The sequence below is a fragment of the Lagopus muta genome, chromosome 8 (assembly GCF_023343835.1).
Source record: "Lagopus muta isolate bLagMut1 chromosome 8, bLagMut1 primary, whole genome shotgun sequence".
Lineage (NCBI taxonomy): Eukaryota > Metazoa > Chordata > Aves > Galliformes > Phasianidae > Lagopus > Lagopus muta.
Genome location: NC_064440.1, coordinates 33,258,721 through 33,282,887, shown reverse-complemented (window position 1 = coordinate 33,282,887; position 24,167 = coordinate 33,258,721). Strand labels below are relative to the sequence as shown.

General features: G+C 40.3%; 1 protein-coding gene across 2 annotated transcripts in view; it reads right to left on the bottom strand.

The window, feature by feature from the left end:
• Positions 1-24,167, bottom strand: part of SPAG16 (sperm associated antigen 16) — a 355,941-nt gene that overhangs the window by 134,887 nt on the left and 196,887 nt on the right. For both annotated transcript variants that reach the window (XM_048953048.1, XM_048953049.1), the window contains exon 12: positions 17,510-17,695. In XM_048953048.1, coding sequence (XP_048809005.1) covers positions 17,510-17,695 — 186 coding nt within the window. The remainder of the gene's footprint in view (positions 1-17,509; positions 17,696-24,167) is intronic.

The following is a 24,167-nucleotide window of genomic DNA, read 5'->3' as shown; positions in this document are numbered from 1 at the left end:
CCATCTTCTCCAGCAGCTACTCTCTCAAATCCATTGAACGAGCACTAAACTAAACCCTTTTTCATGCCTGTAGAGTAATATCCTACTATGTGACCTGCAATCCCTATCAAGCAAAATGTCAAAGTAAATTACACTGGAAAGTCACTTGCAAGAACGCGGACGGAACATTTCTGGGGAAGCTGTGTAAGGTCACACAAGATCAGCTCTGATCGTGTTATAGGATTGTAGCAGTTAAAGGGAGAATACCTTTAACAAAAACAAATCCTATCAATTTCCCATTATATGGCTTTATCTCCAAAATGTGCTTAAATTAGTCATAGAACTTTTCCAGCCAAGATCAATGGGCAAGTATAGCAAAAGGGCTGGCTTAAGACATTAAAATGCCAGTTTGTTTTATGCTGTTATAAATGCATCCTATCATGTCTTTACATTTTATGACCTCTATTTTATTTCTAGGTAGCTTCACACATGACACATCCAATTATTCATGTCAAGAATGTAAAACTACCAGTATTTCAGTAAAAAGTACCTACCATCATTTATGACAATGATTTTTTCTTGACCCATTATTTCACTAAACGCAACACATTTTCTACGACGTTGACATGCGAGGACAGTTTCTCTGCAAAGCACATTTGTCTCTAAAAAGATATATGTTGGTGTGATGCTGTCAATATGAGACACTTCGTTCAATTATTATTCATCTTCAGTAAAATGAAGCTCTCCTCAAATTCAGCATATTCATTTGTGCCCTCTTTCTAACTAACATCTGACACCTGGAAAACCAAATGCTGAAGCACATGCTACTACTGTTTCTGGGAGAAGATACACAGTCCTTCTAATACTTAAAATATTTAGAAAAATATAGGAAGTACATGAATTCAATCTTTCTCCGTGTAATTCTTATCAGTCAGCACTCATGGAAGATGTTGATCTTCACAACCTAAGCGCTGTGCAAAACAACAAGGAATGCGCTGGCCTGGAAGAAGTTGTGAGGCAGTGCTTCTCTGGCAAGGACCATTTTGCAGAGCCATCTCTGACTTACTAAATTACCTGAAATCATTTTTCATTACTGTTCTCAGACAACGTCCACTGTAAGAGTTTATAGATAAGTAGCGAGCAGAAGCAGGATGGCCACCACCAAGGTCAGGGTGTGCTGTGCAGGACCGGTAGGGCCATCTGAAGCCCATGAGCACAGCCTGCAGTCCTGCTTGCTGCCGGTGTCAGGAGTGGAACCATTTCCAGGTTCATTGCTGCAGGAGCCTGACAGCTCACACTTGTGGTCTAGTGCACAGTAAATTGGGCGTGCAAAAGAAGACCAAGCCCTGCAGCGGTACAGACTGAACCGATAAGTTTAAGGGTGCAATTCTGCCCCTTCTTCCTTTCTTTTCCTGATTCTCTTGCCAAAAGCAAAGGAAAGATTTAGCAACTAGGAAGGCTTAGCCCCAGAAGAATGAGCCTTGAACACAATACATATGTTTTACTAGCGTTTTCTAGATACATAAACAAATATTACTCATCTGACTCTACACGTTTACAAGTCTGCAATAAAACAGAATCATAGAATGGTCAGGTTGAAAAGAATTATCTAAAAATATCTAAAGATTCAACCCCTCTGCCACAAGCAGGGTCACCAACCACCAGACCAGGCTGCTCAGAGTCACCGTTACTTCTGCACAGAAATACCATTTAATCCTTTTCTTAGATCTTGTGGGGAAACAGGAGACCTTACAAGCGATGGCTTAGTTATTACCTGACTGATCTTGAAACGTGAAAGTTCTGAAACTGATCAAAATCTGTTTACTTTAATTAAGACATGAGTAATCACTGAGATCTTTGTCCTGCTTGGCAAGCTTTGAGAGGCTGCAGAAGCTTATATTTCAGAGCACAGATTTCTCCACTGACATTTGGCCCTGTTCACCTCCCTATGCTTTCCCCAGGAGATGAACTGAATCACAGAATCACCATGGCTGGAGCAGCTCTCCAAAAACATCCACTCCACCTACCACCAGTATTTCCCACTAAACCACATCCCTCGGTAGAAGACGTACAACGTTTCTTGAGCTACTCCAGGGATGGTGACACAGCAGCTTTCTTTCAAGGCCAGTTTGTGAGGACTCATTCATCCACCAGCACTACTGCTGCTGCTGGAAGCAGTCCTCTTCTGGCTCTGTATTGCAGCCTACAGCTGTAGGGCACCCCTCCATGTGCACGACCAGATATGCCCACAGTCCAGACCAGATTATCTAACATGCCTCACTTCCAACAAAGCTCTAAGAGAAAACTGAAGGGCATCATCTGAGCGTGGCTGGTCCTTAGACTTGGATTTTGCTTTATGAGCGCCCACTAGCAGAGATATTTGGGGGGGTTCAACCTTGTAAGTGTTCAAATCTACCTACAGCAGGAAAACCAAGCCCAACGTAGTGCACTCAAAAGCTTGTCTGTAGACCTCTTACCTTTTCAGCACCTACAATGGGCTTCTGAGGCTCCATGATGCCACCCGAACAAGTGGGGCACGGCCCTGCTGCCAGGTATGGTCCAGGTGCTGCTAACAAGCTGCTCAGCCAGCAGCAACATCCAAATAGAACAGGAGAGCTCTTTTGTTGTGTTGGAGATTTATTTTGTCTCCAGGGACCTTGCCTCCTTACATATTTTGCTGTTCTAAAAATGACTTTGTCCTATTTCTGATAGTTGGAAGAGCCTCGCCAGCAAATAATGCCCAGAACAGGAAAACCAAACGTAACTGAAAACAGAAAAAATAGGAAAGAACATACAGAACAAAAAAAAGAGGGCAATGCATTATAATAAATGAAGTCTAATTACTTGAACTTCAGATTCAGCAAGGTCTAACAGTGAGGGACATTTGGTCAAAACTTCCCTAATAAATTTCTAATTAAGCAGCAGAAAGCAACTCTCCAGTCATATTTTTGTTCTGCAGTGAAATTGGGTAACAGCCAAATAATCACAGTCCTTGAAATACTGTTCTACAAGGCAGGACAAAGAGGTTGCAAAACTGTGCCTTACCTTTGGGATTAAAATGTTTATTTGTCTCAGTTCCCTGTAACTTCTGTAACAGAAAATGTGTAACTGGAAAAGAAGCCAGATATAATTTGTGTGTGTTTCCTGGAAGATTTATAGAAGATCTTGGCTACATGTGTTTTAATAGACACCGGGTATTTATTCAGTGTGTGGAAACCCACTACTAGTGAGATTCTGCTTAGGCTACTAAGACACAGCACTGAAAAAATACCCACTCAGGAAAAAAAAGGATGAAGTTTTAAGGACACACTGGTTGCTATAGCACTCAACACAGATTTTAGCACCTGATGCTACCCTGAGACAGAATAAGAACCCTGATTTTTCTACCATTGAGTACAGAGAATGCTGCCTTTGTTCAGGTACTACAAAACAAGAGACTTCCACAGCACTACATTTGGTTGGAGCTAGGCAGCAGACCACTACAGAAAAGAAAAACAATTGCATTACTTCTCTGTGAGATTCAAACGTTACCCCAAGCCAAGCTGTGGTTTGACAAACACTAATAATAGTAACTATCAATAACAATGGCTCTGTGTGCTTCACGTGATTGAAACGTATGAAGTACAGAAATAACACCACTCTACTTTGGTTTACTACAGAAAGTGTGAAAAAAAAAACTAATAGTCTGTGCCCATCATGTTGTCCTTGTCAGTGGCTTGGAACACTGCTCACTACCATAATGAAGATTTAATTTCTTAACGTCTTGCATTTCCTTGAACAAGTGTTGCTTAGAAATCATTGAGTGGCCTGGATTAGAAGTAAGAGATGTTCTGCTATTTTCTGCTCGCAGAAGAACAGTTTGAGTTTTTATTTTATTTTTTTTTTCCAGGAAAAATAAGACTGTAAGGCATAAGATTTCTACTTGAGAATGCTCCACAGTGCCTCTGTTCTTTTCCCGTTTATGGTACCATTTTTGATCAATTAAACGTACATAATCACGCTGTGTACCTAAAGTAAGTGTAATTACCGGAAGAATAGCACTCACAAGATCAGCCAGATTTCCAAAGCGATGGTGATGCAGAGGAATCCTTTACAGACACAATCTGGAAATAACTACATCTTTAAATGCAAGCACTTTCTTAAACGTTTAACTGAACCAGAAGATACATTGCTCTGACAAATTCAGCCAACAGAAACCAGTATATCTCAACTAAGAGCCACACAAGGGCTGGTCAGAACTCAACCACTCGGACTTCCACGTGCAGCAGAAAACAAACTATAGTTAGTTCAAAGAGAACAAAGGCCAGGTGAAAAGTTTTACACAGCATATGCGTTTTCATATCAGATTGTAACACGTTCTTCATTGCCTTTTATTACGCAGGCCCAGTTGAAGTCCATACCTTGTCAGGATTTCCTTTCTATCCCACTAGTCAACACCTGATTGCTGGCCGCAGCAAACATCTTTCAGATGATGGCAACAGCTGCTGTAAAACCTCACTTTACATTGCAACTGGGCCCCAAATCAACTTTGATGAGCTATTTTCCTTCAAACAGAAGCACGTTACATTTGATCCAAATTTTTCAGCTTCATATGCTTTACCTTTCAGTTATCTCGTGTCTCTAAAGGGGGACATTTTCCCAAGGTGAGAACCAGGTCAACAAAAAAGACTTTGAGACAAAGTCTAGGCCAGGAATAAGATATAAACATTTATAGCTAAAACATAGCTCCTAAGCTGTTTTCAAGGACCATCTTGTTCCTACAGAGAGCCCTACTCTTGCTTGGGAACATCAGAAATGTTTGATCTCTCTCACCTCTGAACTGAGGCAGAAATGAGAAATAAATTTGTTCATACTACTCTGAAGAGTTCAGCTTAGGAAACACTTCCATAGCATCAGTATCAGATAATTATGGGACATGGACTCTACTAAAACCACACTGCCAACTAATCCTATCCTGATGCAGGAGTACACACCTTAGATCCCTCAAGCCAATTTCAAAATCCAGGTTCAGTTCCAGCTCTGCCTATGGAAATTCAACACACGTGAATTAAGCTTTCTGATCATGGTTGTATCTTTCTAACTTTCTTGTGCAGTCTGCCTACATGCAGAAAATAAATGCAGCCAGCTGCAATGAAGTTTCTGTAGACTGATGATGTGGTCTGAAGTGGCCCCCTCCAAGGTCAGCTCTTATATTTCATACTCATTGAACAAAATGCCACCTCAATCCTTAGGACAGAAACTAGAACACAATCTTCTCTACCTCTGAGACGCCCAGTACTATTTGGAAGGTACAAAAGTATTACAGAATTGTAGACAGCAACCAAACTCAGGTTAAGAAAGGTACGCTGCAATTGCTTATGTAATATTCTGACTCCACCTCTAAGTGCTCAGCACTTTCTGTAAATCACACTTCCTTAAGGGATTTTTTTGTTGGACAGTTAAAGATGGGAGCGCCAGAAATCACTTATTGAAAACCATAGCCTTATTTTATTAAACAATTATCTCCTACTCCCTTGAGGCATATGGCTACCAGATAATCAGATAAGCACAATCTCAGTAATAATAAAATAGATCTAAACCATTTAAGCCGACATTAAACACTGCAGAACTGCTGCGAGAGTGTTTTCTGCTCAGCAGATCTGCAGGAGAAAAAGCAAAGGCTCGCTCCCCGGCGGCAGTGGGTTATCACAATTACCATTCCAGCTGACATCAGCATTCAGCCCATGCCCTGCTTCTGCATCAGTATGGATGCTGCCATTTTTTGTTCCTTTTGCTTTCTCCTTCGAGAAAAACTTTGTGGCTAAAGCTTCTGCCTTTTCTGGCTAACCCAAAGTATCTCTACCAGTTGAGTATTCAAAGATAACAACATGCATATAGATACATCACTGCCAAGCCATTTTGCTTTCTGTGTGTGCATTTATGGTTACGCTGGATCTGTTCTATGCAGACAGGTTGCTGTACGGTTTTAGGCCTCCACGACTCAAGGAAAATACCAGGCAGAAGATGAGTCATCTGTACTCAATACTCAGCTCTCTGTTCTGGTGCATTTCAAGTGCTTTGGAGACTTTGTCACATCTTCTATGTTTCCAAGTCCCTGAAATAAGGGCTCTGAAGAAATAAACTCATCGTACCTTTGCTACACAAAGAGAAGGGAGAAACAGTGATCATTGCTCCCAGTTCTAACCTGCTGAAAAAGGACTTCTGAGGCATCTCATTCAGGTCATTTTCTGCTTTGAATTATCTTTACAACGGGAGACCAGATAATCTTACTATGTCAAATTAAAACGTGTATTTCCTGTTGAATCCTGATATCCTGTGGTGACTCTGATCTAATCAATTTCTTATGAAAAAAATCACTGACAAAAGTAATGACAAATAATTGCTTTTTGTAGGATTGAAGTCTGCTACGGTATACAAAGAGACATTTTAACAAATGCTAGCCTTATAGCACTAAAGGTTAAAATAACTTGTTAATGCTTACTCTGAGTTCATCCTGTAGAAATCTATCATACCGTATTTCTCTGCAACTTTATGTATTTTGGATAAGACTCTGAAAACTCTCTAACAAAGCTAAGTCTGGGATTCTTTTAGTTTTTGGGTGCCTAAATAATCAATTAGGTGCTTAATGGGATTTTCAGCAGGCACTGCATGCCCACTCCAACAGATTTTTCCATCAATCCCGCAGGCACTTTTAAAGACCCAACTCTTTGTGCATGCTAAATGAAGGGAGCCCACCCCACCAACATCTGCTTAGGTGAGAACTTGACTATGTGACTTTATCACAACCAGGCAGAAGCTGACAAGGGGAAGGCTCATCTTCCTAGAGGAGAGCAAGCAACTCTCTCAGGGCATCAGTTTGCTAAGAGTCAATTTGAAACTGTGTGACGGATGCCATGGGATCTGCTGTTTCTAAAACATTATTTTGCCTCCCTTCCAAAATAAATCAACTACTGACGAAAGGGAACGAATGAAACAAGACCTATACAGGAGAGCAGCAAAATAAATCTACTGAGAATAAATCAACAACCACAAGGACGCAGCAGCATTTATGAAAAGTGGTTTAATTTAAATATCACCCCTTCGAAGCAAGCAAAGAGCACAAAAATTTTCATTAATTTACCTTAGAACCCTTTCACTGATCCAGTCTTAGAGTTGATGACATTCCAGATAGGACAGATAAAGCAATACCAGCAGTTCCTAATTCTCACAGCTCCTTATTTTTATATGAGATTAGATATCTCTACGCCCCAATCCCAACCCAGAGGAGGAAGAAACAAACCAGCAGTGTGGGAACAGCACAGCTTTCGGTACGCAGCTAAGGGGACTTGGGCCAGCTGTGCTCACTGAGCTTCACACACCACTGCATTAGGCACGAAGCTATCTGCACATCACAAATGCTTCTACCTGAAGCTGTTGTACTATTATATGACATACAGAAGAAATGGCCTTTATAAATAAGCCAGAGAAAAATCCGCAGTATTCAAATCAAAAATGCACCAACTGGTGAACTTTAAAGGCCCCTTTTTATTTGGCGCTATCCTGCAAACTGCGAACATAAGTCCTTCACCTTTTACATATAAAATGCTGCTGTATACTTATTAAAAAGAGTTGTAACAGTGCAGAGGACTAAGAGCCTGGGCCAGGACTGTGCTATTGCCAATTAATATGCAGTTACTCACAATACTAATGGATAGGTTTAACCTACAGAGCACAGACTCACAGCACAACAAGCAGCGCTGCCCTTGTCGGCTGCTAGTTTATTTTCTTCTACAATTTTAAATATGACTGAAACTCCTTCAGATCTATTAAATGAGAAAATCCTTTTTGAAAGCAGTACAACACGGCTGAAATACAATAAATATAAGCACTTAAATATTTAAGTGAAGAAAATGAATTTCAGTGCATTTTCAAATTGGTTTTCTCAGTGCAGAGTTTCTTTATTTGTCCAAACAAAATGGATTTGAGTGGGTGGCAGCTTTAAGGAGATTCGCAGTGCCATTCGGTGCCGCTGTGAACCTGGGAAGATATTATGAATAATGGATTTGCTGTGCTCTTCGACACAGAGCCACAACAAAAACAATATCACTCCGGGTTCTTTAACAGGCAGCTGCCAGAGCGAGGAATAAAACTCCTGGCCTCCTCGTTGAAGCTACAGGTGCTGGCATTTTCCTTCTGCTCATTTTCATCATCACCGTAGCAAGGCTTGGGACCAGCCCTGAGTTTTCAGCAGGGAAGCTGCTCAAACACAGAGCACGAAGGGCTGCATTCCCAAGGCTACCCCTCCTCAATCTGATTTACCACCTCTTCTTCAGAGCGCATTTTTGTACTACAGCTTCCCCTCTTCTAAATGCAGCTGGAAAGGGCTGCTTCCCTCTGGCAAATAGCTGGAAGAAAAGGTTAGCTTGAAACTCACACGCAAAAGAACCCAAGTGGTTCACTTTCCTCCTCCTACAGGTCTGAATATATGAGGGCAGCTCTGAAAGTACTGCCTCCTATTTCATTATGTTGACATCACCTCACAACATAGGAACACCAAGTAGCACCTCACATTAGTTCAGCTAAAAGCACATCGGAGATAAGCTCAGTGAGTGGGATCTTGAGTTCTGGCACCAAAAGGCCATCTAGGCCATCTGCTAAGTGATTTTAATACTGGCACTGTATTTCTGCAAGCTGTCACACGTTCTCCTCCTTCTGGAAACGCATCTCCAGCAAGAGACTACTAAGACCTTTCATTGTAGATATCAAAGCTTAGCTCATGCTACTGTTGTAGGTACTGAATATGTATTCCAAGTACTGCCGAGGCACGAGTGATAACCTGTTAAGATTTACAGGGATGTTTCACATACAGAATTAGGTTTTCACCATGTCACAGTGCTGGCTGCTAACTTCCCACCTAGTCTTGTTGCACATCACATCCTCAAGCCACCACCTTCATCTTAACATTCTAAACACAGCCAGCTCAGACCTATATTACTGTGAAACAAACTCTGAGTTGGAAAGCTATGGAAATTGTCTTTTAAACAGCAGAACATCATGCATACTACTTTTTTCAAGACTAGAAGTACTGCTTCAGAGGAGATCCCAGTAGAACTCCAGCTATGTTTGCTCTATGCAGCTTTACTGGCAAGCCCTCTATGCAAGAGTAACACACACACTACCTGTTGTGTATTAAATAATCCACAATTTCTGTCCATGTTTTACTACGCTCTCACTACCAAAACTATAACCTAGAATTTCTGTTTTGGTGATAGAAACAGGTTTTTTAAAAGATATCCTAAAATACAAAGGAACTCAGTGATTTTTGCATCATGTGGATAATTCAAATGCATATTTAAGCAGGTTTCTAATAGATACGCGTGCCTTTGCAGTCTCTGAGGTCAGTAAAATATGCATAAATATTGCATTTCAGATGGTGAAATGCTTCCTAGATGTGAAAAATATTGACTGGCCTAAAATGAGATTTTTGCACGATGCTGTTCTGACTATTGCAAATGCAGACAGAAAGCTGTCTGTGTTTTTGTTTCCTCACTTACACCGAAGCCAAAAGATGAGTTACCTCGAGAAGCTTGAGACTGGCTATGTAAATAGTTTGTATGCTTAAACTCTTCTGTCTTGTGGATATCGTGATTCTGAGAAGCGTCTGGAAGAACAATCTGCATATGGTACCAAAGTACATTTTATTAAGGATTGTTCTACCTGGCATGGAGATTTGAGGTTTAGGTCAGAAGTCACCCTGAGACTTTTGAAAAGCATAACTGATAAAACAATCCATTACTGGGTTGAAAACCATATATAATTCACACCATAAGAAGATAAAAAGACAACTCAGTGTCTTTCAACTTTAATAAAAGACTCAAGAGACCTTGTTTTGTACACGAGGAGTTATTGTCTAAGGTGTGAGATAAGAGCTGTGTTCTTATTTCGGCCAAAGCTAATGAAAGATGAACAGTTTGGTTTAACACCTATTGCCCAGTTCAGCCAGTTTCAAACTGGAAGGCATACAGAGCAGACAACAGTCTTGCATTCAGGTGGAGCTGCCTACCCAAGTGTTGTTCTCATACTAAGACATACTCCTGCCCTTGTTACTTCACTGGAGATGTAAGCACAGCAAACTGGCAGTCCCTTGCATCGCAGCGCACTGTGACTTTAGGAAACAGCACTCCCCTCCACCACGCATCACAAGCTCTACATGTAATATTTGCACTAACTGGTACTGACAGGATATGGTTGTGATGATTGAAATACTTCACTTTAATGAACTGTTGTCTTCAATAAATTCTGTAATAACAGCTGACAGCTTTCACTGTGGTATGAATCGCTCTCTGTTGGTACAGTTTTTTTGTTTTGGTTGAGATACTGTAAGACTGTATTTCTAGAAAAATAGGTTAGATGAAGAAAAGGCTGCCAGTAATGAGTGAACATAACATAAAGGAGAGGGGAAAAAACAATCAGATAACGAGCAAGGATATGTAGTGAAAAACTATATTAATCCTTAGAATGTGCTGGATATCTGGGTGCTGGTCCTGCACATTTCAATGTAGGACAGAGGAAACACCCTGTCAAGAACAGAACATTATTTAACAGGAGCTGTAATTATACCACCTGCACACTTGGGAATAAGACAACAAATTCAACTTGCACATTGTCAAAGAGAGAAAATAACTGGGCCTCCCACAGTAGGATCAAGCAGACTACAGTTTCTGGACCTGCCAGCCTGTTTGGTTAGGCTTTGATGGAAGAAGCTTAAGTATCGCATCCTGCTCTTGAACCACAGCTGTCAGAGAACCTAGTAGGCATTCTGACAACAGAGGTAAACCAAGTAGGAAAAATATCCAACTTGCAGGAGATCACAGTGCTTTAGTAGTTCCAACAAAGCATACTGCTCTCCAAGAAGAATCCACCGGCCAGCTACACATCACTGACACCTACGCACCTCTGGGAAACTGGAATATAAAACAAAATTGACCCCTGCATGAGTTTGCCAAGCCACACCGGATGCTGAGATAGTACAAGAAAATGGTCGAGGTCAAATACACATGAAGAATTGCTAAGACAGAAAAAGGACATATTTTTGATATTAGCTGCAACAAAATCTTATCATTCTAGTTTCTAAGAAATTCAAGTACGCTCCTCACATACAACCTAAATTACCACAGACACAGCAAAAACCCACATCAACAGATGCCACTGATTTATCTAGACTTGTAGCCAACACAACTTCAGCAGAAACCACACAACTGCCACAGCATTTAACACTGCTTTACTAGTATCTTCTTCAAATCAAACAACCGTTTCTTCATTCTGTTACCAAGGGACGGGATGTCGCTTTTTAATCGCAGAATGTTTTGGGTTGGAAGGGAGCTTTAAGATGATCTAGTCCCAGCCTCTGTGCCACAGCAAAATCAGCTTCACTTGAGCAATAACTCACTATCCAGCTTTCAGTAAAGCAATGCACCCTTTTCCTTGCCAAATGTAAGTAACTGCATCACTAACCCAGCTGAGCCATTCTGGAAGAAGTAGGTATGACTTGTTTCATTACCTAGACTTGCAAATATACAGCTATAGTAAACAATTCTCATTACCAAAGCCTGATGTTCTGCACTAACTGTACAAGTTCAAGTAAGTTTGTGATACAGAGTTCAGGCTACACTTCTTACTTTGGTTCTGTACTTCAAGATTAATCTTTTATAGTACTATGAAGATTAAACCATATTTTCCCCTTAACCCAACAACTACGCTTCAAAAATCTATATATATGAATATATTTTTTTTTACCTGATAATTCACCATCTTTAAATTGATATTTTAAAATCGGCTCTCTGGGAATCATAAAAACCAGGTTTTAGATTTCCTTTGGTCCTGAAAAACGTGTCACGGAACTCTTACACAATTATAAATTTGGAGATTTAGGCATGGGCCTCTTTTTGTATTTGAGGGATTAACAGCAGGTTGTCTCTGTAGTACTCCCCAGAGGATTCCAGAGGGAATTCTCCTTTATCAAGATGGCAAGCACTTGCTGATAGGCTGTCAGCACATACATTACAAACTACCCAAAGATGGCCCTTCCACAGATCCTCTGAGTTTTTCTCTGCCTGCCTTCCAATTTCCTGGAGGACATCTGTCTTTTCTGAAAATAGATTAGCTTCACATTTACTGGAATCAATTAAACATGGTATCTGGCCAGCAGCTCTTGGTGCCTCTCCCACTGAAATGTGAGGTAGGTAACAGTCACCCAGGAAAGAAAATCTTCATGCCAACTGGTTAACTGCCCTTGTTCCTGTTCAAACTGACCCAGTGGGAATCCATTTTCAACTTTAAGTGGCTTTATAATCTTTATAGAGTCCTAATGCAGATGTTGTTGGCTGTTGTGAAAAATAGCTACAAACCTCATGATAAATATTTCATTTAGAAGCTGTCCCTTGAATAAGAGAAAGGGAAGAAAACAAAAAGATGTGAATGTAAAAGATGAAGAAGATGGCTAACATTGGTGACTTCACATGACTTTGATGGTAGAAAGCAATCAGTTTGGCCAACTTGGTAAGCCAAGGAACGTTAACTTCTTAACTGAGACCAAAGCCAAGTGAACAAAAAGACACTACCATAGCAGTTTAAAATCCATTCAAACGTGCCTTGCACTCCACTCTGTCAGACTGTGTTAATAATAAGAATACAGTACCATCATTTCATGGTATCACTCTAAGTGAAGCTATAGTTGATTAGGGGCTTCTAATTAAACAATCCAGCCCTGTTTAATTTCTTTCAAACGCACACTACCTTCTACATTTCCCCAAATTAAAATGCTTCTTATGAGGAAAAAGTAAAACTGAAATCAGCAACAATCAAGAGGAGATGGGATACCAGAGAGTAAGACTCTTCATGTAGGCTTAGAAATGAATGAATTATGTAAATGTAGCAAAAATTGATTTGTTTCATGTATCTCACGCTCCATAAAGACAGAAAAATTCTTGATTTTGGGACAGAAAAGCACAAGTTGTCAACAATCATTTTGGTGTATATTTGGAAAGAAGTAAAAGAACTTCCTATGAATATCTTAAGAACAAGGTAATTATCAGCGGTTATACAGGATAATTAACTGATCATGCTATATATATATTTATTTGTTAAGTTTTCACCTCAATAAGTGCACAAGAAAACTACTCGTGACTGAACATCAATGTTAACTGTTTATTATACATTTAAAAAAAATTTTGAGCATGGGAGAAATAACAGGGACTTAGCCAAAATTTATTCTGTTAAGAGAAGGTGAAAAAATAAGCGGCAGACATAAAAACAGCCAACAGAAAGCAGCAATGGATCCCATTCCGAGAGCTTTATTCACCTGGAGGTCTGCTGCAGGGCAGCACAGAATTACATTTCTCCATGGCCTAATTCCACTGTGTTTTGAACTAGTGGAAGGAAGCAGAGAAAAATGCAGAACTGTACCAATTACTATACAGTGGATATAGCAGAGGAAAAAAAAGCTTTCACATTAATCCTGAATGCTCTGGCCTTGGTGCAAATAATTTCTCAAGCTTAAAAACATAAATAACATTTTTTGCATTTAATAGACAGTCTACAGCATATGTTTACAAAACTAAATAAGCACCTGTGTTTACATGAGATATACGAAGTTCAGTTTGATTTGCATGTCAGAGATCAGGCTGCGAATCTCTGACGATATTTACAGTTGGATAATTGAAATTAATCCTACCAAAATGACTTTGACAGTTCCGAATTTATGGTCTGAGAAAACAATTCTGGAGCTGTTTGCTGAGCTATTAACATGGCTGGCTATGTATTTTCAGTCTAAGCTACACTGATGAATAAAATCAATTTGCAAGATACAAGCCTATTCCCTTCTTTCTCTCCCTTGCTTCCTGGTCAAGTTGCTTCCTATAAATCATGAAGGAGATGAGATACTCTTGAAGATAGGAGACACACCTGGGTTTTGCTGCTTTGCTTTTTATTTTCAAACCGTGCTAGATATGTTTCTCGTCTCTACTATAGGCATTATGGCATCGTTATTTCCATTTCCTCTAAAAGCAGCCAGCTCTACCAGGAGAACACACAGTTCCTCCAACACCCTCAAGCCCTGCTGTACCTTGGATATGGTTACATCTTTGCATGTGCTTGTGTCTTCAGGGCAGACGAGAGGTGCTTGGGTTTGTGTTTGTTAATGTTTTCTGTTTTGCTTTTGTGAAATCAGAACAGACCTTTAAATAAAGGGCATGTAAGCTGTCAAGGAGGAGAACACTTAACCACAAAGCTCCCTCAATGTTATCCTCCTGGCAGGAACGTTATTTGTGGCTCAATATATGACAGTTTGCCAACGTTCCCAGAACAAAAAAGGCTCAAGAAAAATATCTATTAAAGAATTAATTCAGCAATAGTTTCACCTAAGAAAGTAAAAATTAAGCATTCAGAGCGCTCTATTTTCTCATCACTGGCAAACAATAATGTAATAAAATGGCTGACAACCTTTTCCTATTTAGAAGGTATTAGGCCCTGTATTCTTTGGATTCCAATAATGGATTTGATGACTGCGAATTGCACTTGGTTTTGGTACTAAAAGGACAAAAAACCTCTCCCCTTTAAGGACACCAAGTTTTGAACCACAGAAATCTGTTGTAGGAATCTTAAAAGTTACAAGTATGTTCTTAACATACAAGAGCAGCTTCATGAAGTCTGGAAACAAAAAGACAACTACCAGTGCTTACAGAATTGTACATGATTGTATCTTAAGTATGTATTTACATTTCCCTTTTAGAGAGGTGATAGTTGACAACTTGGATACTCATCTCACTTCCCCCTGCTCCCCAATACGATGCTTTCCAGGAATACTTAAATTGAAAGCAGGCATACATCCAGGTATACATTAGGGATGAAAGAAAACTCTCGTGATAAAATGTTGATTCCTCATTCATAGAAACAATCACAGAGTAACAGTGGTCACTGATCATCATCCTATTGCAAGTATGTTATTTTGTGCTCTGGCCCCTGCTCAGAGACAGCTTTGTGAGAGCTGGCAGAATTCTAAAGAAGATGAGGAGATAAGATATTCTGGGAGGATTTCTTTCCCCAAGCACTGCAAACCTCTGTAGCAAGCCTGCTCCACCCTCCTGCTTTGTTGCACACACTCAGAACATAAAAAGCATCTGAAGGAGGTTGCAGACTGACATGGTACATTGAAGGCACAGCTGCCTTCCTTTTATCGCAGGACTCCAGGCACATAAATTTACCGGGGGCACTCTGGACAACACCTAGGATTTGTTTTGCCAAACTCATCCAATTTGCAGGCAATTAGTACTGCAAGCCAAAATAAATTCCAAGTTCCTCTGCATAGCATTTCTGTACACAAGTATCAATACATCAACAATCCAAACTGAAAAAGACCAGGTTGCTTAACAAGTAAGTAACTCTCTTCTCACCACCTCCATCCCCCTCAGTAAATAAATACATGGATTGCCATATATTCTGTTTGAGCTTATTTTTCACTTGAATTCAGTCAACTTAGGCATAAGGTTCATTGGCAGCTGACTGTTCTGCAGAAATACGTCTTCAGTCAGTCTGTCTCAAGCTTGAAATCATCCCATCACGAAGGACCCTGCTCCCTTTAGCCACAGACAGCTTGGCACAACTTAAGGTCTCAATAATTATAAGCTGATATATAAACCTTCCACATCATGGCTGCACACCTTACTCTCTTATTTTCAAATGCAAAATACTCTTCAAATACACTGGAGGTAGAAATGAGAGTCGTTAATGAGTGCGAGTGGGAGGCCTGGGTTGGCAATGAAGATTTGCTTTGATACCTCTGACTACAAAAGCTTCCTCGGCAGAAAAGATACTCGAGAACGTCTGAAGTAAAACCTCCCTTATGCAAATTCAAAACCATTTCGACATAATACTAAGAATACTCTTAGTATTATTTCTTAAAAGTCATGCACATGTCATGAAGGATAACTGAAGTATCAGAATGCTACAGCAGGTTAAGAAAAGAGGCAATGAACGAGGCAACAGATTCCAGGCATTTTCAAACCCGAGAAGAACACTGACCATTAATTTCTGTAACTGATAGCGAGGGTGGAAGCACCATCTGTTGCCAGAACTGATTGGTGGTTTCTGCTGTAAATCCCACTTCCTTGAACTTTGCCAATCTTTTCAGCTATGGCTTTATAAAACTTGCGTGTTTGTTCCAAGCTTGTCTAAGTTTCTGCTCCCAGCTCAGTCAAAATAACTCACCTGCTTCTAAAACTAAGCAAATAGCGAAAGAATGCATATGTTGGTAATGCCATCAAAAAGAAAAGGGTTTTCTTATTTAAAGCTTTCCCAACTCATGACTTGAAGAGAAGACTGAAAAACTGGTAACAGCAGAGTTCTAATTCGTTCTCAAAAAAACTTGACTAAATTAGGAAATCCTCAACAATCTCAACTCATTTGTGGCCAGTTGGCCAGTACAGTGGCACTTCACTTACAACAATCCGAAGCAGTTTCCCAAGCATGATCCCAGTAGGTCTCTAAGTGTCTGCTGCAAGGCTCACTGCACTTGGAGTAGACATGGAGGGATCTAAGCAAAATAAGGGAGAAGCAAGTCTCTCTTGCCTTCTCAGTGAAGCTTCTTCCCCTGCTTTGGGCAACAAGCTTGAAAGAATATTTTGCCTCATCCAAAAGCAAAGGGAAAGAGGAAATGACAAATCCATCGGGATATGATCGTAACAAACCAGGGAAAACACAAACAGACTGAATTATTCTGCGGACAGGCAACGTTCAGTTGTTGTAAATCAGACTTCACACAGCAGAGGGGTTTCAGTAATGCTATTTCTAAGTTATCCACGAGTCTAGAAGCATCAGCTCCAAACAATATCCCATTCCATTCCTTTAAGGTGTACATTACTCAAAATATATCACCTCAAATACAACTGAAGATAGATGAGGAACTAATGATTAATTGGTAAGCAAAAATGTACTTGTATTTCTCTAAGTACCTTCATAAAATGCATTTGCCAGAGCAATAAAGAAAATGAAGAGGTATAGTTATTTATTAATCAGGAGTCACCTTGCCAAAACTCAAATAACGAATAAATTTCCACTCATCCAACTTATGAATGTACAGCACACTTCAATTTTAAGTCAGAAATATGAAATGGAAAGCTCGTTTGTATTTTTGTTCTGTTACTTATTTACTTTATGTACTGAAGTTTCATAAAACCATGACCTTAAAAGCAAGCAAACAAAAACGAATAACAACAATAAAAATGACTGCAGAATAGCAGATGCCAAATAAAAGGAAACAGCCTTTGTGGCAGTATCTTAATTGAAGTCCTTCTCAGCTAATTTGGACAGCCTTCTCTCATAAATGTCATCAAGGTTGTTTTTCTTGCACCACTCCCTTTAATCTACTCATGTTCCTAGAGGGAAGTCCACAAGTTGGTGTTAAACGTCTCTCTCTCTGACTGGGCTGAAGCATAAAACACTGATTATTAATTACAGCTATCAACCAGATAATAAAGGATCTCCAGTAATTCCATACCTGTTGACGTCCCATATTTTACTTGTGCTGTCCTTACAGGCAGAAGCCACAAAATCACCACAGGAATGCCACGAGCAGTCCCACACAGCTTGGGCATGTCCTTTGAAAGTCAGAACGCATCCCCCTTTTGAGAGGTCCCATATCCGTACTGTTGTATCCCCACTTGAAGTGACCAGCTGAGTGCCACTGTTAGAAGGGAAAAGAAAGACTAGTTAAGTAAACAACAGTAGATTTTACATTAAAACATTCGTATTTTCCGATGCATCATAGACTAAGTGGTCACATACTAAATATCAAGAAAGAAGAAAAGACATGAAATAATTATTTCCCATGAGAAAGCAAATACGGGTTCCAGAAATGACATTCCTACTTTCAGCAGCCTATTTATGAGCTTATCGATAACATCACTGGAGCCCAGGAAATCACTTTCAAAGTAGAATAAAATAGCTTCAGGGAAGAATATTTTTTTTTATTTCTGAAATCCATACCACTTTCTATATATGAATTATCATTTAATTGCAACATTTTTGTCTTCTGACTCACTGCAGATAATCTCAGGCGCTCGCTATCTATTGACTTCAGATATGAGTATAGTTCCATTGCATTTAAGCACGGACACAGCGTGTCAGACTCAGAGCTCACCTGGTTCGGCAGCTTACATTCTATCACAAAAGGAGAGGATTCTTAATGGGAAAATGGTAAGAATGAATGTGTAGAGTAGTATAATACCCCCTCAAAGTCTCTGTCTCAGGATTTCTTTGAGACAGATACTGTGCTTAACAACTGCCCATAGGCTGCTTTTCTCATGACCACCTATTTTTGGACATACACACCTCCAGCACCCACAACCTCTTGCATCCCAAAACGTGATCTGGCATTTCTAATTATTCTCCTGTCCTAAATACCTTCATCTGATGCTTCTAATTCTAGTGGAATCTATTACAATGCAAAGTAAATGCTGACTACACATGAACCCTCTTCCAAGCCGATAATGATACTACAGGTTCCCTACCACATTATTTTACCAGCTGGAGACTCAGCCTGTGGACTCATTCCTTACACTGAGGTCATCCCATATCTCTGACCATATCTTTTCAGATGAAAAAAGCACTGAAGAAACAGGAACCCAGTGGAGGTACCCAGCAGCACAGCAGTGTTTTCAGTTTCGTTCCTTGTTCTGTTCATTCAATTTTTGTTTTCAGTACCACTGCACAGAAATTCCCAGAAAAGATTCCTTTCCTGAGTACCAATAACTAGTTTAAAGAAATTACTATTTATTTTCTTCATGTGCATTCCTTCACATTCATCTGCATGGAATTTCATTTGCCACTTCATAGTCAACTTTTCCAAACCTAATTCTTCTCCTGCACTTCTTCACAAGGATCCTTCATTTTTACTGCCCTCATTATTCTGATCAGCAAACTTTTCCACCTTTTTCTCTTCCAGTGTCCAAGATCATCCTAATAACTTCAGTCCCAGCACAGATCCCTGAGGGGCACAGGTAATTTCTCCATTCAGAACGTGACATTTCATTCCCATTCTTTCACCAGTTTTTAAGTTCGCAAGAGATTTTTCCTTTTTTATTCATGGCAGTTATGCTTTTTTGAGAGTTTCTCTTGAATGACCTTAAGAATCTACTGAAAACCCAGGCAGACTGAATTGATGAGATCTCCGTCGTTCAGTGAGCCCTGCAGAGAACTTACATAGATTTGAGACTATTTCCTAAATTGTGTTGAAATTTCCCAGTGCTTCAGTACAACAAATGCATTGAGCTATCCTGAAACGTTGCCCTTAGTATCATTTCTACCAGTCTTCCCAGTATAAAGGTTAGATGGACTGATATACATTCATCCCACAGCCTTTTAAAGCATTGAGAAAGTTAATGCACCTTAAGTGATATAGGTAATACTGGAGGTTCCCTATTTTATTTATGGAAAAGTTAGTTAAAGGCCAGAAATCCATCAACCTTGGGTATTCAGACTAATTTCTCTGCAGTTATCTCACCATCATCAATACAAAGATTTTGACAAAGCGTATAGGCTTAGAGCCTGAGTGAGGGCTGCAGGAGGAGACCCTGATTTTGTCAAGGAATAAATGCGTTTTCATTAATGGAGCACTCGTCATTTTAATAACTCAAGCTACATCTCACTGGTGGAGACATAAAATTAGCAAAATGACAAATTATTGCACCCTTTATACATTTAGGAAATCAGAACTATTTTAAAACAAATTCTGAAGCAGGTATAAAGTGGGACTGATGAAATCTATAATTGATTCAGAGGGTAGCAGGCACTGCCACTGTTGTGAATCACAAAAGAAGATTTATTGCTTATGCATTTTTTAATATATAATCCCCAAAATACCACATGAAGAACTCGTTCCTTGGGCTGAATTTTAAGAAGATACCGTCCGGGCAGTGATGAAAATCTTTCAGGAAACAGATATGAGCAGGAAGGTAGTTCAAATGGATTCAATTTGGCAATCTGTGGCAGGGGAAGGAGTTACAAATGAGGTTTAGCACTCCTTGCAGATCAAAGGAGAGCAAAGCAGAGACACAGAAACAAAAGCTCAGCCTGTGGAGGAGAAGTTTGGAGGAACACACCGATAGCAGCTAAGGGGCAGACGTGCTCAGAAGCAGAGGGACCCCGGCAGCCCAGCCACTGCAGCACGAGCTCCTCAGCATCCCCCTCTAAACTGCACCATCACCCTGTACACATGACACAAGTTTATCTGAAGTGAAACATAACCATTAGGAAAAGGAGATTTTCTTTAATGATTTAGCATGGCGGTCTCTATTATCTACACAATCCTCTACTGAAGGACTGATTTGAAAACAGTTTTTTTAATAGAATAACATGTGGAAATGCAACACTATATGCTCAGCCTTAAATTTACCAGCAGCTGTATACACACCTCTATTTGAATTTAAAATTCATCACTAACAGAGAAAGCTTGAATTAATTCTGTGGTGTATATATATACACATATATATCCTCCCATATATATATGAGAGGACAGTAAACAGTTTTAATTCTTCTTTACCAAACAAACCAAGGAGAAGGAGACAGACAACATATCAGGAGAGAATAACAAGCAACAAATCCTACCCTTTTTGGTCAGCTCACAACGGAGGGTCGATGACATCTGTAATCCCTGAACTGTTTCTACGGATGGGATCTTTTTTCCTAATATTAAATAGGCACAGTTCTACTTCCCAAGGGAATTTTTCACGGATTCCCAATTGATGCCATAAGCCCGCTGCTCCAGAAAGTTATTGTAGGATACTTCAGGGGACTGATTACCTTCATGAAACACCAGAAAAACACAGGCAATTAGTATGCTGATGGTGCAGCCCTACAGGAAGACCAGAAGAAGTGCCTCACTCCTATGCTCTGGGATAATGGGCTCTGCAGGCAGAGCTGAACCTTGAGCTGCTCCAGCAGGGTTACTGAGGCTCCCTCTGAAGATGGTGGAGCCAGCAGGCTCTTCTGCTTCCCTACATCAGCTGCCAAGCAGCACCACAGGCCCGTCCTTCACAATGTACACAGACTGTCTTCTATCAGCCAAAATAACCAACATCCAGCTGCCTGAAACCTTTCTCTTCCCACCCAGAGTGACAGCTTTTCACAACCACTGAGTATACGTGATCTGCCTTATCCCAAACCCCAGTGCACAAAGGTTACATTTGCTTCCTCTACAGTTTGCTTGGTAAACAACAGCAAGGTAGACTTCTCTGCCCACTGTATCTCATCCTCAGGATCAATCTCAGGCCTATGAGCTTCAGCAGATGCCAGGGACAGGTACTGCAGATAACCTTTTTATTACTATATTCTACGCTGCATTAAGAGAACACAGCACATCTGTGGTGCCAGCATTGGTATGTATTATTCATGTAGTGGTGTGGACGCACCTGGAGCTTTGCAGACAAAGTAAAATGCAGTTCCTTTCTTGAGACAGTTCCAGCCTAAATCAAAAGGAGGTGAGCAAAGCCTTATACACAGTGCAGTAGTACTGCTTCTCAAAACAACACGCTAAGACAGCACTTGTGTTCAAGTTGTGTCCTAGAAGAGCTGCAGCAGCAGGTAGCCTCTGACTGGAACTCAACAGCACATCAACATCAGCAGCTCATCAGATAATTTTGAACATGCCATCATCTGAAGCACTATGAGATTAATGGCCTTTCACCATGGCAATTGAAAAACATTTTGAAATCAATCTTAAGCAATTGAAGAAATTATGTTTCTTATTTACTTCTATTTGTGCACTTATTCTAAAGCAAAACTCTAAAAGCCACTGGACTATTTACAGTATCAATGCAGGTAGTCCCTAAACACAGCATAACCCAAGGCCAGAACTGTAAACAGTGTTAAAAATTACTTTAATTTTGCTGACATTACATGCTAAGATAGAGAAGAAAGAAGCATCTAGTGCACAGCTGCTTCCTTTAAACTCTTACTAGAAAAAAATGAGTTGGTCCATGAAAACCAGAACTAATGAAGCCTGAATATCTACAGAAATGTATTTTGCCTCTTAGCACCACCACCTTAGCTGTTGATTAAATATAAATACTGGGAATTGATTGATCCTTTAGACCTCAAGCTTTGTCAGAATTAGCCTGCAGGTTAGACGCTTCTAGAGAGCGTGGGTGATTGTGTCAGGAACCGGTGCAGAAGATGCACGTACAAAGAATAGGGGGCACGTCCTTGTAAGCTGCATTTTCCTTGGAAACAAGGCTAAAAACTGTGAGGCAGATAGTTACATGAGGAAAGCACAGACCTACCACTGACTATCCCAAGAAAGCAGTATCTCATTTTTACATCTGATACTAAGCTCAACACAAGGGATGCAAATGCCAGGCTTGAGTTCAAGCTGCAGGCATTATTTCTCTCTTTTGTCCTACTACACTGGTTCTCTCATGGGCTTGTAACCAAGGAGAGATGGTGAAATCTGGATGAATTTAAAAAAGTTGAGGTCAACAGATTATTGAGAAGATTCCCATAAAAAAAATACAGGTGATTTTTTCCACACTAGGTGAGAGACCTGCCTGGACAATGGGGAACAGGACTATGTGGCTAAAACTTTCTGTGGGTACAAAGGAAGACAGCACAAAGGAAGACAGCATGAAGCCCTAAAAAAGAAATATATCAGAAGTCACATGGAAACAGCATCTGGCTCAGAAAGTCTTGATAAGAGAGAGTCCAGGAGGGTGCTAGGACAAAACCTGACAAATGCCCTTCCAGTTCCTACCCATGCCCATGCACTCCCTGAATGCTCCATGCTCCGGACCATCATCCCATCCCAATGATTTGCATTCCACGGCATGTGTAGCCATGCTTGAGTTCTTAGCCTGCATAAAAATAAAACACCCAGCAGCACAGAGCCTGATTCCAAAGTAAGTCGCATCCTTGAGAATACAGGCTTAAGATACAATTCACTTTTTTTTAGTTATTTTTATGTCCGAAAGTCTGAGCCACATTAATTATTTCAAGTGACATTTCTTATTAAAACCCCCAGGTTTTTTGATCCCCGTGGCTCTTTTTGGCAGTTCTTTCCATTATCCACATAGGCTATATGCTTGTCCAAGCCATACCTTAATTGCAATGTTACATTGTTCAGAATAATCTGAAGCCAAACTTCTATTTGTTAATACTCATCAAATGTCATTTATACAGAAAGCGAAGGCTAGAACATCAGAAATAGAAACGTGAGATTTCTTCTCTTTACTTACATCGTTTATCACCAAAGCTGAAAGAGAACTTTCCAAGATGCAACAACCAATCACAAACTGACATTTTATAAACCAATGAGAAAGTTCAAAGTCAGGAATTGGAGCAATAACCAGCAGAGGGTGGATGGCACGTAGGCGTGTAGCTTTTTGTGCCGTCATTCTGCAAAAGCCTGCCAACCCAAAGCTACCAGCTGGAAATCAGCAGAAAGTTTTGTCAATGCATAATATGCCAAAATCAAACTCAAGGTGATTTTTCATTCTGTGTTACTGAATTGCAAGATCCTTTGAGCACATGCTCGTGTCTTCAAGATCCATGACAGGATAGCTGCATTCCCTGCCATCCCACTTAGCTGACAGCTCGGTGTGATAACAAAGGGAAAGAAGTAAAGCATTCCTCAGGTGTGGGTCCCCTTGCCAGACCCTACAGCAGACGCAGCGTCATGGAAAGACATTTTTATTTATTTGACAAAAGTTGATCTTCTTTTATTAAAACTTCCTTGAAGCTGCAATTTCATGGCTGCAATGCGTTCAACATAACATAATGCTCCTACTACCAAAAAAAGATTCCCAGTGTGGTATACACAAATTCTACAGAATGACTTCAAGTTGATTGTAAGCACATCCCAACCAGTTCTCCAAATTCTAAAGCATTTTCCCTTTCTGAACTGAGTACTGATGGCAGAAGCGGGCATATCCAATCATGCACAGAAATAGCATTTCACCTGGTGCTTCCCACTGCTCTGATCAGCCTGGCTGTCACAACGTGCAATTAGTCCTTTATTTCAGGGCTTTGGCCTGCTCTAATCGCAGCCTACAGTTCGGCACACCCAGGGTCACTATGATGGTATTTTGTCACGTCCACATGGTAGCACATTGTTCCAAGCTCAGGTTATCATCTGCACGGCCCCGCAGTCAGACCTGCTCCATTGC